The sequence below is a fragment of the Chiloscyllium punctatum genome, chromosome 10 (genome assembly GCF_047496795.1).
Source record: "Chiloscyllium punctatum isolate Juve2018m chromosome 10, sChiPun1.3, whole genome shotgun sequence".
In the NCBI taxonomy this organism is placed as follows: Eukaryota; Metazoa; Chordata; class Chondrichthyes; order Orectolobiformes; family Hemiscylliidae; genus Chiloscyllium; species Chiloscyllium punctatum.
This window is the reverse complement of record NC_092748.1, coordinates 76,288,432-76,302,674: the sequence shown is the minus strand read 5'-3', so window position 1 is coordinate 76,302,674 and position 14,243 is coordinate 76,288,432. Positions and strand designations below refer to the sequence as shown.

Here is a 14,243-nt window from a genome sequence, read left to right as displayed (position 1 = left end):
GATGCAGTTGCAGGAATTTTTTGGCCTGATCAAAGTAAAGAGAAGAAACAACACTTTACTGAAGACTATATTGTATTCAAAGATCAGATAGATCCTGTTCCGTTTGAAATCTGTGGAGCAAATGAGCAAATTGTAGAAAAGGCAAAATCCTGGGTAGAACAGTTAATTTTTTCAGATCATGATGAGAAAGTCATTAGCAGTGATTACTTATTTCAGTTCTCCAAAAAAGAAGAAGAAGAACTAACAGCACTCCAGAAGAAACTGGAAATCAAAATAGAGTTGAAATTGAAACCATCTGGAGCTGAGGCCATTGTTTCTGGCACCGCTAAGGATGTTTCATCTGCTTATTCGAAAATTCAAGAAATGATTAATAATCTGAGAGAAAGTGAATTCAGAAGAAGAGATGAAGAACTTCTCAACAATTTAGTAGAATGGTCCTTTGAACAAGGCGCACAGTTCGTGCCTTTTGACAAGGCTGTCAACCTCAATCTGGAAAAGGCATTCAATGAAGACAAAACTCAACTCGACATTGATTGGCAAGCCAAACATTGGAAGGTGGATTTAAGTAAAAATACTGCAGTTGACAATAAAGAAAATGTAATTAAATTAAAAAGGGTTTTGAAAACAGAAGGTAAATCTTTTTGTTTTGATAAAACAAATACTGTTCATAGTTATTCATTTAGATATATTTTCTACAAAAGATGAGTGGGTGTTGCTGTAGATCAGTTCACTCATTTTGCCTTACGAGCAATGGCATGCCAGAAAAGAAACCTATATAAAATCACCTTAGCCAATCTTAATTCGATTTCAAGTGCATATTAGGTCCATAGTACAAAACTCCATGGTTGCATCATAAATATAAATTAAAAAGCAATATCAAGAGTTCCATATGATTTGTGTGGTGAACAAAAATAATTTAGCTGATGCAATGAGGTATTTTCTGACTTGGAGATGTTAGGACATTGTATTCAGTCATTTTTTAAATGCTTTGCAAACATTTAAATTTGTCCAGAAGGGAAAGTGAAAAGAATTGATGTTCTTGGAGATTCAATTAATATGTCCAATTACTTTGCAATCAGAAGATGTCATACTTCATGTTTGTAGTGTACAAGAACAAAATTATTCCTCAAATGCTTATATAATTAAATCATCATTCCTTTTAATCCAAAAACTGTAAGTATTTGACTTGTCTTATAACTAACATGGTAGAAGTTAATAATAACATTGGATGCTTAAGTCTGGAATAAATATCCGAGCATTGACAGCCAATTCTTGAGGCTAAAAAAGATGATAAAATGATATAAATGATGATAAACTATGTGATTCATTCGATTTATCTACAGGATTGAAAACAGACAACATTCCACACCATTGGGATAACATGCAAAAATCACAATACAAATCTGTGCAGTTACAACAACAATCCCAAGAATTTCAGGAAGTCGTGAAATCAGTAACAAAGTCAGAGAACCTGGGATTAAGAAGACCGATTAAGATTGTGAAGGTATTTTAATATTTGTTGATAATGTAATCCTCTTTCATGGCATTTGGGCAACAATATGTGAAAGTGAACAAACTTTCAATTAATATATGATTGTTTTGAAGCTGCAAATCATGAAGCATTAACTTTCTTTTTTCTCTCAACTATCAGTATTAACTTATGGGGCCCTATCTTGTCATGTGTATCGTAAAAAATTGGCATAAAAATAATTGCTGGGCATACGTTGCCAAAGAAATGAAGGGATATTCTTCTGAATTAGAGATGTTTTGGATGGGATTTGAGCAGTGAATAAACATAATGGAATTTGGAAGCTACCATCTAAAATCCTTCCCAAAAAGAAACCAACAACTTTAAAAAAATTCTTTCAGTGGATGTCAGCATCACTAGTGAGGGCAGCATTTATTGCCCATCTCTAATTGCACGTAAAAGTTGTGTGTCTGGAGTCATGTGTGGTCAGTCTACATAAAGATGGTCGATTTCCTTCTTTAAGGAATGGTGATGGTATAGTCATGATAGTATAGAAGGTACATTTGGCCCTTAAAGTGATTTCATGTTTGCTGTCCAATCAGTCCCGTTACCCCATATTGACGTGTACATTTAATTTCCCTGAAGGTTTCCTTTCTCTTCCTGGCATGGGCTGCTTGAGCTCTGGAAAAGGTAGAGGACAAGGGGCAGAAGGTTTGGCAGAGGGAGTGCAGGCCTAAAGCAGTACTGTCACAATAGATGAGCTCACAACAATGACGTTTGTAATGGAAGAAACCACACATGCACTGGCAGTTGCAGTGAGAGCTACTATACCTGGTACCTAACCAATAGACACACGAAATGAATGTTTACTTCTCTATGTTGCCTATCCTTAATTAACTTAAACATTTCCAAGTGGCCGTTGATTCCTTATCTCATTATTGTTTATGAAACCTCACCCATCACTGCAATCAAAATGACTAGCTTGTGACTATTAGGGATCCTTGTTTGAATAAGGATGTCATAATTGCCACTATTCATTTCTTGGAACCACCTCCTACCGAGGCAAGAATGGAAAAGAGTGACAAGCTCATTCAGTATCTCCAGTCCAATTTTCTTAAGTATTCTGGAATAGCAAGCTTCCTGGATCAGACAACTTATCTACTCTAAGCATAACAAGACTTTTCCCACACATTTCCTACCAAGTTTCATCTTTTCCATTACCTTGACCTTTTTTTGAATGTTTAGTCAGCATCTGCTTCCTTAGTAAATGCTGATATGAGGAATATGGGGATAGCACAGGAAAATGGCATTGAGGTAGATGACTAGTCATAATCTAAAAAGGCAGAAGATGTTTGTGGCTAAATGGTTTACTCCTGCTCCAATATTCAATGTTATTGTTATTCTATTATTGTCCTGTACTATACATACGTACAATCTCTTTAAACCTAATGGTACTCACTGCATCTCTTTGTACCTACTTGTTATTTATATGCGAGAAGCCTTTGGAGTTCCTTTTTATTGTTAACGGCAGTCTATTCTCATATTTTCTCTTTCACAGTCTTATTTTCCCCATCACTTGTCCTTTCAACATATCATTTTATTCTGGTTTACCTATGAAGAATTCACCTGACATATAGTGGCAACATTGTCTACAATATATGTTTTGGCAAAAACCTCGACAGTGATTTTAGTAAGAAATAGAGAAATATAGATAGTTTTAACTTGGGCTATCCCGAGATATTTATCCTATTTACATGGTTAAATTATATGACTTGTTCATAATATTATGAAGTAATCCAAATTGTTTTTCAAAATAATGTCCTGTGAACAACTAAAAGATACCACCATGTTTTTACATCTTGTGAAAAAAACCCACACAAATGTAACATAATGACGACTCAAGGAGTTAACTTAATTTCCAAAGCAAACTGAAAATAGTTCCTTGGGCGTGTGCATGCACTGGGGCTGGGCACCAAATCCAATGAAAGAACCATTCTATGCAATTTCATCCTGATCAGCATGGGATAATGCAAATAAGTTATAAAATCTGACATTTAAATGCATAGATTTTCTCCAGATTGAATGAATGAGCATATATACAACAGAGTCTTGTGAAAGAAACCTAGATTTTGAATGGAAAACCTAGAAACATAGTACCCAAAAAATAGATCTAGTTGGAAAAACATAGAAGTGGCAAGTTTGATTGTAGACTTTTGCTCATTTCATCATCTTCTGTCTTTTCTTGATCCAACTAATCATTCTGACCATTTTTCCCAAACTAAAGTAATTTCAATTGCCTGCATTTGGCCCATATCCCTGTAAATCATTTCTATTCATACACCTGTCCAAATACCTTTTAAATGTTGCAGTTGTACCTGCAATTACCATTTCCTCTAGAAGTTCGTTCTACTTATAAACTCTCCTCATTGTGAAATAGTTGCCCCCCCAGTTCCCTTTTTTAAATCTTTCTCCTCTCACCTTAAAAATGTCACCAGTCATAGGGAAAAGACCTTTGTTATTCACCTTATCTATGCCCTTCATGATTTTGTAAACCTCTAGAAGGTCACCGCTCAACCTTCTATGCCCTGTTGCAAAAGGTGCCAGCCTATCCAGCCTCTCCTTATAACTCAAATCCTCCATTCCCTGGTAAAACTTTTCTGAACCCTCCAGTTTAATATTGTTCCTACAGCAGGGCAACCAGAACTATATGCAGTACTCTAAAAATGGCTTCGCCAGCATGTCCAACTCCTATAGTCAATGGCCTGAGCAATTTACCTGTAAAGCAACTATCAAAGAACAAGGTACCTGAACTGTTAGGTGTCTCTGTTTGACAGAACTACCCAGGGCCCTCCCATTAACTGTCGAAATCTAGCCTTTGTTTTACCAAAATGCAATACCTTGCATTTATCTATATTAAACTCCATCCACTACCCCTCAATACATTGGTCCAATTAATCAAGATCCTTTTGTAATCTTAGATAACCTTCTTCACTGTCAACTATACCACCAATTTTGGTATTATCTGCAAACTTACTATCCATGCCTTCTAAATTCTCATCCAAACCATTTATGTGAATAACAGACAGAAGGGGACCAAGCATTCATTACCTAAGAAGCCTTTGCTTTGGTTCATCTGCCTTTCATCCATATTAGAATATATTTAGGATTAATACATGAAATCTCTGCTCCTTGAAAGCCATCTATTGATCCAATATTGTTATCCTGTTAAATCTTTGTTCCAACAGCTGGATGCACATGGAGGTTAGTCCACTTCCAGTTTAAACAGTCTGTGTTTGATTGCTGCTTGCTCTTCAAATTCACATTGAAACCTTATGATTCAATGATCATTGTTCTTTAACTGCACACCCTCCCACACTTGACCCACCTCATTCCCCAGTGCCAGATCCGGCGATATAATAAAAGCAAAATACAGTTGAAGCTTGGGATCTGAAATAAAACCAGCAGAAATTTGGCTACCCTGGGCAGGATCTGTGGAAAAAGAAAGCCAAACTTCCACTCTAGTAAGACTATCTTTTGGAATTCCAATTGAGACATGGATTTCATTATGGAAATGTCCTTTTTTTAATGTTATTGAAAGCAGTAGGTAATATTCTTTAAAACATGTTTACCTAACCACAATTCAACTTTTATCTTTAGTTTTAATATGTATTATCAAGTGGCTACCCCAAAGAGCAACTTCAGTTCAAATGAATGGAAAAGATTTCAAACATGGTGGCTAATTGTGAGCAGAATCATTTGTACACATGGAGATGTTTAAAGTGACCAAAGTTGAGATTTCCATGACAGACAGATTTTAAAATACTTATTTATGGGATGTGGGAATCACTGGGCAGCATTTGATGTCCATCTCCAGTTGCCCTTGAGAAGGTGGTGATCTGCCTTCTTGAATTGCTTCAGTCCATATCATGTTGGTAGACCCACAGTGCCCTTAGGGATGGAATTCCTGGAATTTGACTGAGCAATATTGAAGGAGCAGTGAAGTTGAGTGGCTTGACGAGAAACTTACGGGTGATGAACTTCCATGTAACTGTTTCCTTTGTACAGTGCATCTTGTAGATGGTATACATTGCTGCGGCTTAGCGTCAATGGTGAAGGGAGTGAATGTTTGTGAATTTAGTACCTAGATAGTGTCAAGCTTCTTGAGAGTTGTGTGAGCTCCATTCATCTAGGCAAGTGGGAAGTATTCTGTCACATTCTTGTGCTTTGCAGATGGTAGACAGGCCTAGGGTACACAGGAAGTGAGTTACTCACTGCTAGATTCTGAGCCTCTAAACTACTCTTGTAGCTACAGTACTTGTATGACTAGTCCAGGTCTGTTTCTGGTAAGTGAAAACCCTCTGGATTTTACATGGCCATGTCAGAGACTTTACGGTCAGGTCTCACAAATGCATCTTTTCCTTATGTGTTTCTACCATTTCTACCTTCTCGCTGGGAGCTACAGACTGATAAGGTCTTATGTAAATTTCTATGACTGTAATTTCTATGAATACCAAGATAGCTCATAGATAATTTTGAAAATATGTCAGATGCTGACTGAGGACTCTCAGCCCATGAGTAAAGCATCGCATGAACTGGTCAAGATTGCAATTTACTGCTTGTTGAGTGACTTAGAATCATAGAGATGTACAGCATGGAAACAGACCCTTCGGTCCAACCCATCCATGCCAACCAGATGTCCCAACCCAATCTAGTCCTACCTGCCAGTACCCGGCCCATATCCCTCCAAACCCATCCTATTCATATACCCATCCAAATGCCTCTTAAATGTTGCAGCCTTACCACATCTTCTGGCAGCTCATTCCATACACGTACCACCCTCTGCGTGAAAATGTTGCCTCTTAGGTCTTTTTTATATCTTTCCCCTCTCACCCTAAACCTAGTTCTGGACTCCCTGACCCCAGGGAAAAGACTTTGTCTATTTATCCTATCCATGCCCCTCATAATTTTGTAAACCTCTAAAAGGTCACCCCTCAGCCTCCAACTTTCCAGGGAAAACAGCCCCAGCCTGTTCAGCCTCTCCCTGTAGCTCAGATCCTCCAACCCTGGCAACATCCTTGTAAATCTTTTCTGAACCCTTTCAAGTTTCACAACATCTTTCTGATAGGAAGGAGACCAAATTGCATGCAGTTTTCCAACAGTGGCCTAACCAATGTCCTGTACAGCCGCAACATGACCTCCCAACACCTGTACTCAATACTCTGACCAATAAAGGAAAGCATACCAAATGCCGCCTTCACTATCCAGGAGCTATGAACCTGCGACTCCAAGGTCTCTTTGTTCAGCAACACTCCCTAGGACCTTACCATTAAGTGTATAAGTCCTGCTAAGATTTGCTTTCCCAAAATGCAGCACCTCGCATTTATCTGAATTAAACTCCATCTGCCACTTCTCAGCCCATTGGCCCATCTGGTCCAGATCCTGTTGTAATCTGAGGTATCCCTCTTCACTGTCCACTACACCTCCAATTTTGGTGTCATCTGCCAACTTACTAACTGTACCCCTCATGCTCACATCCAAATCATTTATGTAAATGACAAAAAGTAGAGGGCCCAGCACCGATCCTTGTGGCACTCCACTGGTCACAGGCCTCCAGTCTGAAAAACAACCCTCGACCACCACCCTCTGTCTTCTACCTTTGAGCCAGTTCTGTATCCAAATGGCTAGTTCTCCCTTTATTCCATGAGATTGAACCTTGCTGATCAGTTTCCCATGGGGAGCCTTGTAGAATGCCTTACTGAAATCCATATTGTGTTGCATTAATCATTTACCAGCTTAACATTAAGTTAAGGTCATCAACGCTCTCTTCAGGAGGTCTTCATAATTAATTTCCTTTCCAATGGAACCAAAGAAAAATCTAAACTAAATCTAGGTCTGTAGGCCAGCTGATTTTCCAATTCCAAGTACGGTGGCTCAGTGGTTAGCACTGCTGACTGACAGTGCCAGGGACCCAGCTTCGATTCCAGCCTCTGGCGACTATCTGTGTGGAGTTTGCATTTTCTCCCATGTCTGCATGGGTTTCCTCTGGATGCTCTGGTTCTCTCCCACAGTCCAAAGATGTGTAGGTCAGGCGAATTGGCCATGCTAAATTGCCCATAGCATTAGGTGCATTAGTCAGAGGCAAATGGGTCTGGGTGGTTTACTCTTCGGAAGGTCAGTGTAAACTTGTTGGGCTGAAGGGCCTGTTTCCACACTGTAGAGAATCTAATCTAAAATCAATTGACAAAGTTCAGGTACCACTCAATCCTCCTGCAAAAGTGGTTGAATAAGATCAATATGTAGCTCATCCATAATATTATCACTTGATTGAGTATTAGTATGTGAATACACTACAGATACTTACTAAGTCTTTTAGTACTATTACCAGCAACATAGTCATGCTGGATTCATATTGCTATAAGTTTCATGACTGAATGATTGTAATAAGAGTTAGAAAGAAAACTCAAATGCAGGAACTCTGTAAGGCCAAAAATATTCAGCATACAGCAGATCAGGAGAGAGCAGATGAGTTAACACTTCAGGAATGAATACATTATTTTATTGAAGCCAATTGTGTTTTTTTTAATACTTTGAGTCTTGTTTTAAAATTAAACTGCCTATAAAATGTAACAAAGAAATTTTATTGAACAGATCGAAAGATTGCAAAGCTTGTGTCTTTGGAAAAATTATATGATTAAAAAGCAACAGCTGGATGATAAGAATCCTCCTGGCACTAATAATGAACACATCCTATTTCATGGAACATCACAAGACACCCTTGAATCAATCAACCATCATGGATTTAATCGTAGTTATGCAGGAAGGAATGGTAAGGAACATAATTTCCCTAATAGTCAAAATGGAAAATTTAAATGCTGAAAAGACTGTCACTATTTGGTATTTACTATATGTCAAATCTTATCAAAACATTTTAATGATGAAGTACAAAAAAGAAACAAATTGCTGGAAAAGCTCAGCAAATCTGGCAGTATCTGTGAAGCGAAATCAAAGTTAACATTTTAAATCTGGTAACTCTCAGAACTACTGATGAAGTGGTTTATAAAATGTTCAGTCTTAATTTTGACTGTTATCAATAAACTGGTCTGATGTTTGGATGGTTGTTGATCTTTTTAGACTGTGAAATAGATCAGTGAGCTAAAGTAAATATGATAAATGTGTCAGCTGACTTGATTTTCCAGTAGGTCTTAAAGGAGGTCTTTGCTCTTGCTGAATGTGAGATTGCACTGCAAGCATGACCATATCCAAATAAAATTAGCTTCACATTTCTCGAACCTCTTAGTTTTATTTATAAAAACGTTTTTAATGAAGACAGTCTTAAAAGTGTTTCATTTAAAAATGGTCAAAGCAAATGAGTTTTCTCAAAAAGACAAATTGATATGTCATTTGATGCTTTTGGTATATAAAATGACTGCACATTATTTGTTTTTCTTTTATAGCCACAGCACTCGGGAAGGGCACCTATTTTGCTGTAAGTGCAACTTACTCTGCTCAGGAAACGTATTCAAGGACTGATTCTAATGGATTTAAGTATATGTATCGCGCTCGAGTACTTACTGGAATCTATTGTCAAGGACAGTCAGGAATGGTCACTCCCCCTTCAAAGTCTCCAACAAATCCTACAGACTTGTATGACAGCGTTGTTGATAATCAGCAAAATCCAACAATGTTTATCATTTTCAATGATATTCAAGCCTATCCAGAATACTTAATCACCTTCACATTATAGAATCATTTCAGATAGAAAAGCCATTACATTGGCGTATATGTGTTCTCTTAAATTTGTATAACTCAACTAAAGTTGGTTCCAACTTTCTTAATCTTTCAGTCAATATAGTAGTATTGCTATCCTGAAATTAGATTTTAGTTCAGGAAAATAACTCTGAATAGCTATTGAAATTATTAGGTAGCAGGACCAGAAAACTTTATTTCAGGTCTGAACAATGAGATCCAATCCTGATCAGATTGAGATTAATTTCTGAATTTGCTATCTTTAAGTATCTAACACAAAATTATCTTGGACAGTTTCAAGCCAGTTTCTAATTGGCATAGGACTTAAGAATAAACTTCTGAGAGAAATAACTCTATTCTAGCAAATAAAGATTATACCGATTCTTTACATAGTATTTTTGAAATATAAGTTTTTTGAATTTTGGAGCTCCAAATCTCAGGAGCAAAATTTATATCAGCTCCCCTTGAAATTGCTGTAATGTTTCCACGTATTTTTAGTAAAGTGCAGTTTCCCAAAATAATTCAAGTCCATGCATTGATGTCAGGGCAACATTACTGAAAAACCTCACAAAATATTGAAGTTAAAAGGAAAGCCCGCTGTCTAACTGTAGCTCAATTGCTGGTATTTGATGTTTGTCCTTGCCATTTTTGATGAGATCATCACCAGGTGAATTCCCGTAACTTTATTTGCAACCAATATTGGATGTAATTGTGATAATTCTTGCATCTGTGAATCACTTGACAGTTAACTAGAGCAGATCCATGATCATTTCTGATGTTAGCTTCCTTTGGTTGGGAATTGCTCATTCAAAGTGAAAGTGAATGGGTTAAAATGGATAAGTAAGCAGTGGTAAGGCCAGTACTGATATGTATGCCTGTGGTTTAACTTTATTTGAAAATGCTCCTAATTAGAACACTTAATGGGGAAGCAGACATCAGAAATTCAAGTGGAGATGACCCACTGGATCTGGGCTTGTCTGAATACTCAACATAAGACTGGAGGTGGTATCAGAAACATAGAAAATGACGCAGGGAAAGTGAACATATTTCAGGTGGGCTAGAGTAGAGGAAACTTCAGCTTTCATTTTTAAAAATTAGGTTAACTGCACTGTCTGAGAGGAGTACTTCAAGACATGGAGCTAATAAACTCATTGGTTGAGGTGTTTCTATTTGCAATCATATAAAAGCAACTCATCTTTTCAACTTTAATTGACAAGGCCAAAGTTCAATCTCATTTGACCATTTTCTCTCTTGGTGTAAAGCTATAGTTTGGGACTTCATAACTGCGAAGACAATATATGCAAAGAACCATTAGTATTTGCTAATATTCTCCTTTATTTGGTAACTAATGGATTTCAATAAATTTTTGACAAAAGAAAGAATTTCTGAAACCTATTGATGCCAAATTCACTAACTATCAGTGACTGCTTTGAAATATTCAAATATATCACATTCTTCCTGTTTGCAATTTATGTTAATGATTGTCATGCAAAATTAGAAATGTGATTTTCTATTTCATTTTGTATTAATGCTCTGATTAAAGGTTTATGACATGCTTGTAAGGTATATTATACAGAATTAATAAAACTACTGGATATCTCCTAAACAGAACTATTGAGAGATTTGGTTGATCTTATAGTCATTTTATTTATTTGTTCATTAGATGGAATGGTTGCTGGCTGTGCCAGCATTTGTTGGCCATCCACACTTGCCTTTCAAAAGGTGCTGGTGAGCTGCCTTATAGAACTGCTGCAGTACACATTGTGTAGAGATACCCACAGTGCTGCTAGGAAGGAAATTCTGGGATTTTGACCCAGTAGCTGTGAAGGAATGATGATATAAGTTGGGATGCAGTATTGCTTGAAGGGTAACTTTGAGGTGGTGGTGTTTGAATGCATTTTCTGCTCTAATCTTTCTAATTGGAGTTCTTGAATTTGGTATGTGCTGTCAAAGGAGATATGGCAAGTCATGTGGATGGTACACACTGCATCAGAGAAGTGATTATTCAAGGTGGTACGTGGGATATCTGTTAAACTACTTTATCCTGGATGATATTGATCTTATTGAGATTTATTGAAGTTGCATTCATCCAGTAAGGAGCGAGTATTCCATCACACTCCTTGTAAACAGGGAAGAGTGAAAAGTTGAGTTATCCGCTGTAGAACTTTCAGCTTCTAACCTGCACTGTGTTTATATGGTTGGTCAATGAAAAGCCCCAAGATATTCATGTTAAGGACTGTAGTACTATTGAGTGTCAAAAGGAGATTGTTAGTGCCTGACACCTGTGGAGACATTTTTTTGCAACTTATCAGCTGAAGCCTGAACATTGTCAAGTCTTGTCCCACACAACTACAAACGGTTTCAATATCTGAGGAGTTACAAATCATACTGAAAACTGAAATCATCAGCTAACATCCTACTCCTGCCTTAAGACAAACAAGTGTAATGAAATCCTGAAATGGAAATGATCGAACTTGAATGAAAACAGTCAGCTTAATTGCTGCTCAGTATGACTCCAGCTAATGGAGAGATTTCTACTCCCCTATTACAACTTCAGTTTCACTGGAGTTCATTGATTTCAAAGAGAATTACTCAATCTCCGCTCACACTGGAATAAGAACTATAGATTTTAAAAGGCACAAAAATATCTTGGATTGTATTTTAAGGTTCTGCCAGAAGTAGGAATGGAGGCAAATGACGTTCAAGTTTCCTGTTGATCCTTACATAATCATCAATTTCACCGGTGTGGGGGTAATGGCAGCTATGATAACCTGCCTTGTTCACACACCTCTGGAGCACATGGTGCTTGAATCTGGACCTCCTGGTCCAGAGGTAGCACCCTACCACTGTGCCTCAAAAGCAGCTTAGAACCTTCCCTATCTGTTAATGAGACTAATTCATGTAATTGAAGAGATGATTGAGAACTCATTCAGAGCCAAATTCAGATTTTGGTACGTGTTGTAACTGGAGGGCTTAGTTTTGGTGGGCCATCAGGCAGAGTGATTACCCATCCTGAATTTTCCCAGAATATTGTAGAGTTTGGCTTCCCATCCCAGGGAGAACTTCCAGGAGTGCTGTTTCTGTCAGATTTCTCACCTCAGCTGCTCGATCTTTGTTAGTAGCTCCAAATGTGTACTGTGCTGCTGTGTATGTGCGATCCAGAGCAGGCACATTATGCATAGTGCTATGGAGTAATACAATGTGGAAATAGACTCTTCAGTCCAACTAGTCCATGCTGAACATAATCCCAAAGGAAACTAACCCCACATGCCTGCTCCTGGCCCATATCCCTCCAAACTTTCATATTCATGTATCTATTCAGATGTCTTTTAAACATTGTAATTGTACCTGCATCCACCACTTTCTCAAGAAGTTCATTCCAGATGTGGACCACCCTCTGTGTAAAAAAAATTATCTCTCGTGTCTTTATTTAAATCTCTCTCCTCTCACTTTAAAACTGTGCTCCCTTGTCTTGAAATCCCCCATCCTAGGGAAAAGACAACTACCATTAACTCTACCTATACCTCTCATAATTTTATAAATGTGTATTAGGTTGCCTATCAACCTAAGTTCCAGTGAAAAAAGATACAGTCTATCCAGCCTTTCTTTATAACTAAAACCTTCCATCAGCAGCATCCTGGTAACTCTCTTCTGAACCCCTCTCAAGCTTAATAATATCCTTAGTATAACTGGGCCATTAGAACTGGACACGGTATTCCAGAAGAGGCCTCACCAATGTCCCTAACAAACTCAACATGACATCCCAACCCCTGTACTCAACACCTACACTGCATGCACAGACAGGACCACAGAAGGCAGCAGCATATTAGCCAGCACCACTGTCCTCCCAGTGTCAATAACTGAGTGAATGGGTGACTGTGGGAGTGGGGTTCCTGCAGGCTCCAGCATCATGGTGAAGGTGAGGATCCAGAATATGCTTCATTCTGAGTTCTGAAGCTGGATGTTGAAGTACCAAGTTCAGAGATCAGATCAATTACGAAACAAGACAGACATCCAGGCAAGCCTATGGAGAATGGGAGGATCCCAGGGAGGCCTGAGGGGGGGACTTGAGATATATCATGAGGGACAAGAGAAGGGGACTAGGAAGGCCCAAGTGTGGGGAGCAGGTGTTAGGTTCTGATAGTCCAAACTGCATTACTCCCAGATCTGAACAGTACAGTCACCCATACAAGTTTCCCCAGATCTTACCAGCTACTGCACAACACTGGAAAGTTGTCCATTAATTTTGTCCTTCAGAATTAGTCACCCTGATTTGAAAGTGGAATAGAAAGTGTTGGGGTCAGAAACTCAGGAGTAGAACTGAGTTCATTTAGAACTCATTTAGAATACTATGCTATGACACCATGAAAAATAGGAATTAGGAATCAGGTTGCACCTGAACCAGAAGGGCACCAATATCCTGGGGGGTAGGTTTGCTAGCACTCTTCGGGGGGGTTTAAACTAATTTGGCAGGGGGATGGGATCCGGACTTGTAGTCCAGCAAGTAAGCTAGCTGTGTGTCAGGATGTCCAAGACTGTAGGGAGGCTGTGGAGAAGGTAGCACTGACAGGGACTACTTACGGACACAGAGATGGGCTCAAGTGCGTATACTTCAATGCAAGGAGTATCAGAAATAAGGTGGGTGAACTTAAGGCATGGATCGGTACCTGGGACTACGATGTTGTAGCCATCACGGAAACATGGATAGATGAGGGACAGGAATGGCTGTTGGAGGTTCCTGGGTACAGATGTTTCAGTAAGATTAGGGAGGGTGGTAAAAAAGGAGGGGGGGTGGCATTGCTAATTAGAAATGGTATAACGGCTGCAGAAAGGAAGTTTGAGGGGGATCTGCCTCTGGAGGTAGTATGGGCTGAAGTCAGAAATAGGAAAGGTGCAGTCACCTTGTTGGGTGTTTATTATAGGCCCCCCAATAGCAGCAGAGATGTGGAGAAACAGATTGGGAAACAGATTTTGGAAAGGTGCAGAAGCCACAGGGTCGTAGTCATGGGCGACTTCAACTTCCCAAATA

General features: G+C 38.6%; 1 protein-coding gene across 1 annotated transcript in view; it reads left to right on the top strand.

Annotated features, from left to right (window-relative positions):
- Nucleotides 1–10,804, top strand: part of LOC140482316 (protein mono-ADP-ribosyltransferase PARP14-like) — a 64,220-nt gene extending 53,416 nt beyond the window's left edge. Inside the window, exons 14-17 of the mRNA XM_072579594.1 lie at nt 2–631; nt 1,344–1,504; nt 8,117–8,294; nt 8,923–10,804. Of these exons, the coding sequence (XP_072435695.1) occupies nt 2–631; nt 1,344–1,504; nt 8,117–8,294; nt 8,923–9,212 (1,259 nt within the window). The 3' untranslated portion in view covers nt 9,213–10,804. The remainder of the gene's footprint in view (nt 1; nt 632–1,343; nt 1,505–8,116; nt 8,295–8,922) is intronic.
- The last annotated feature ends 3,439 nt before the right edge of the window (nt 10,805–14,243 follow it).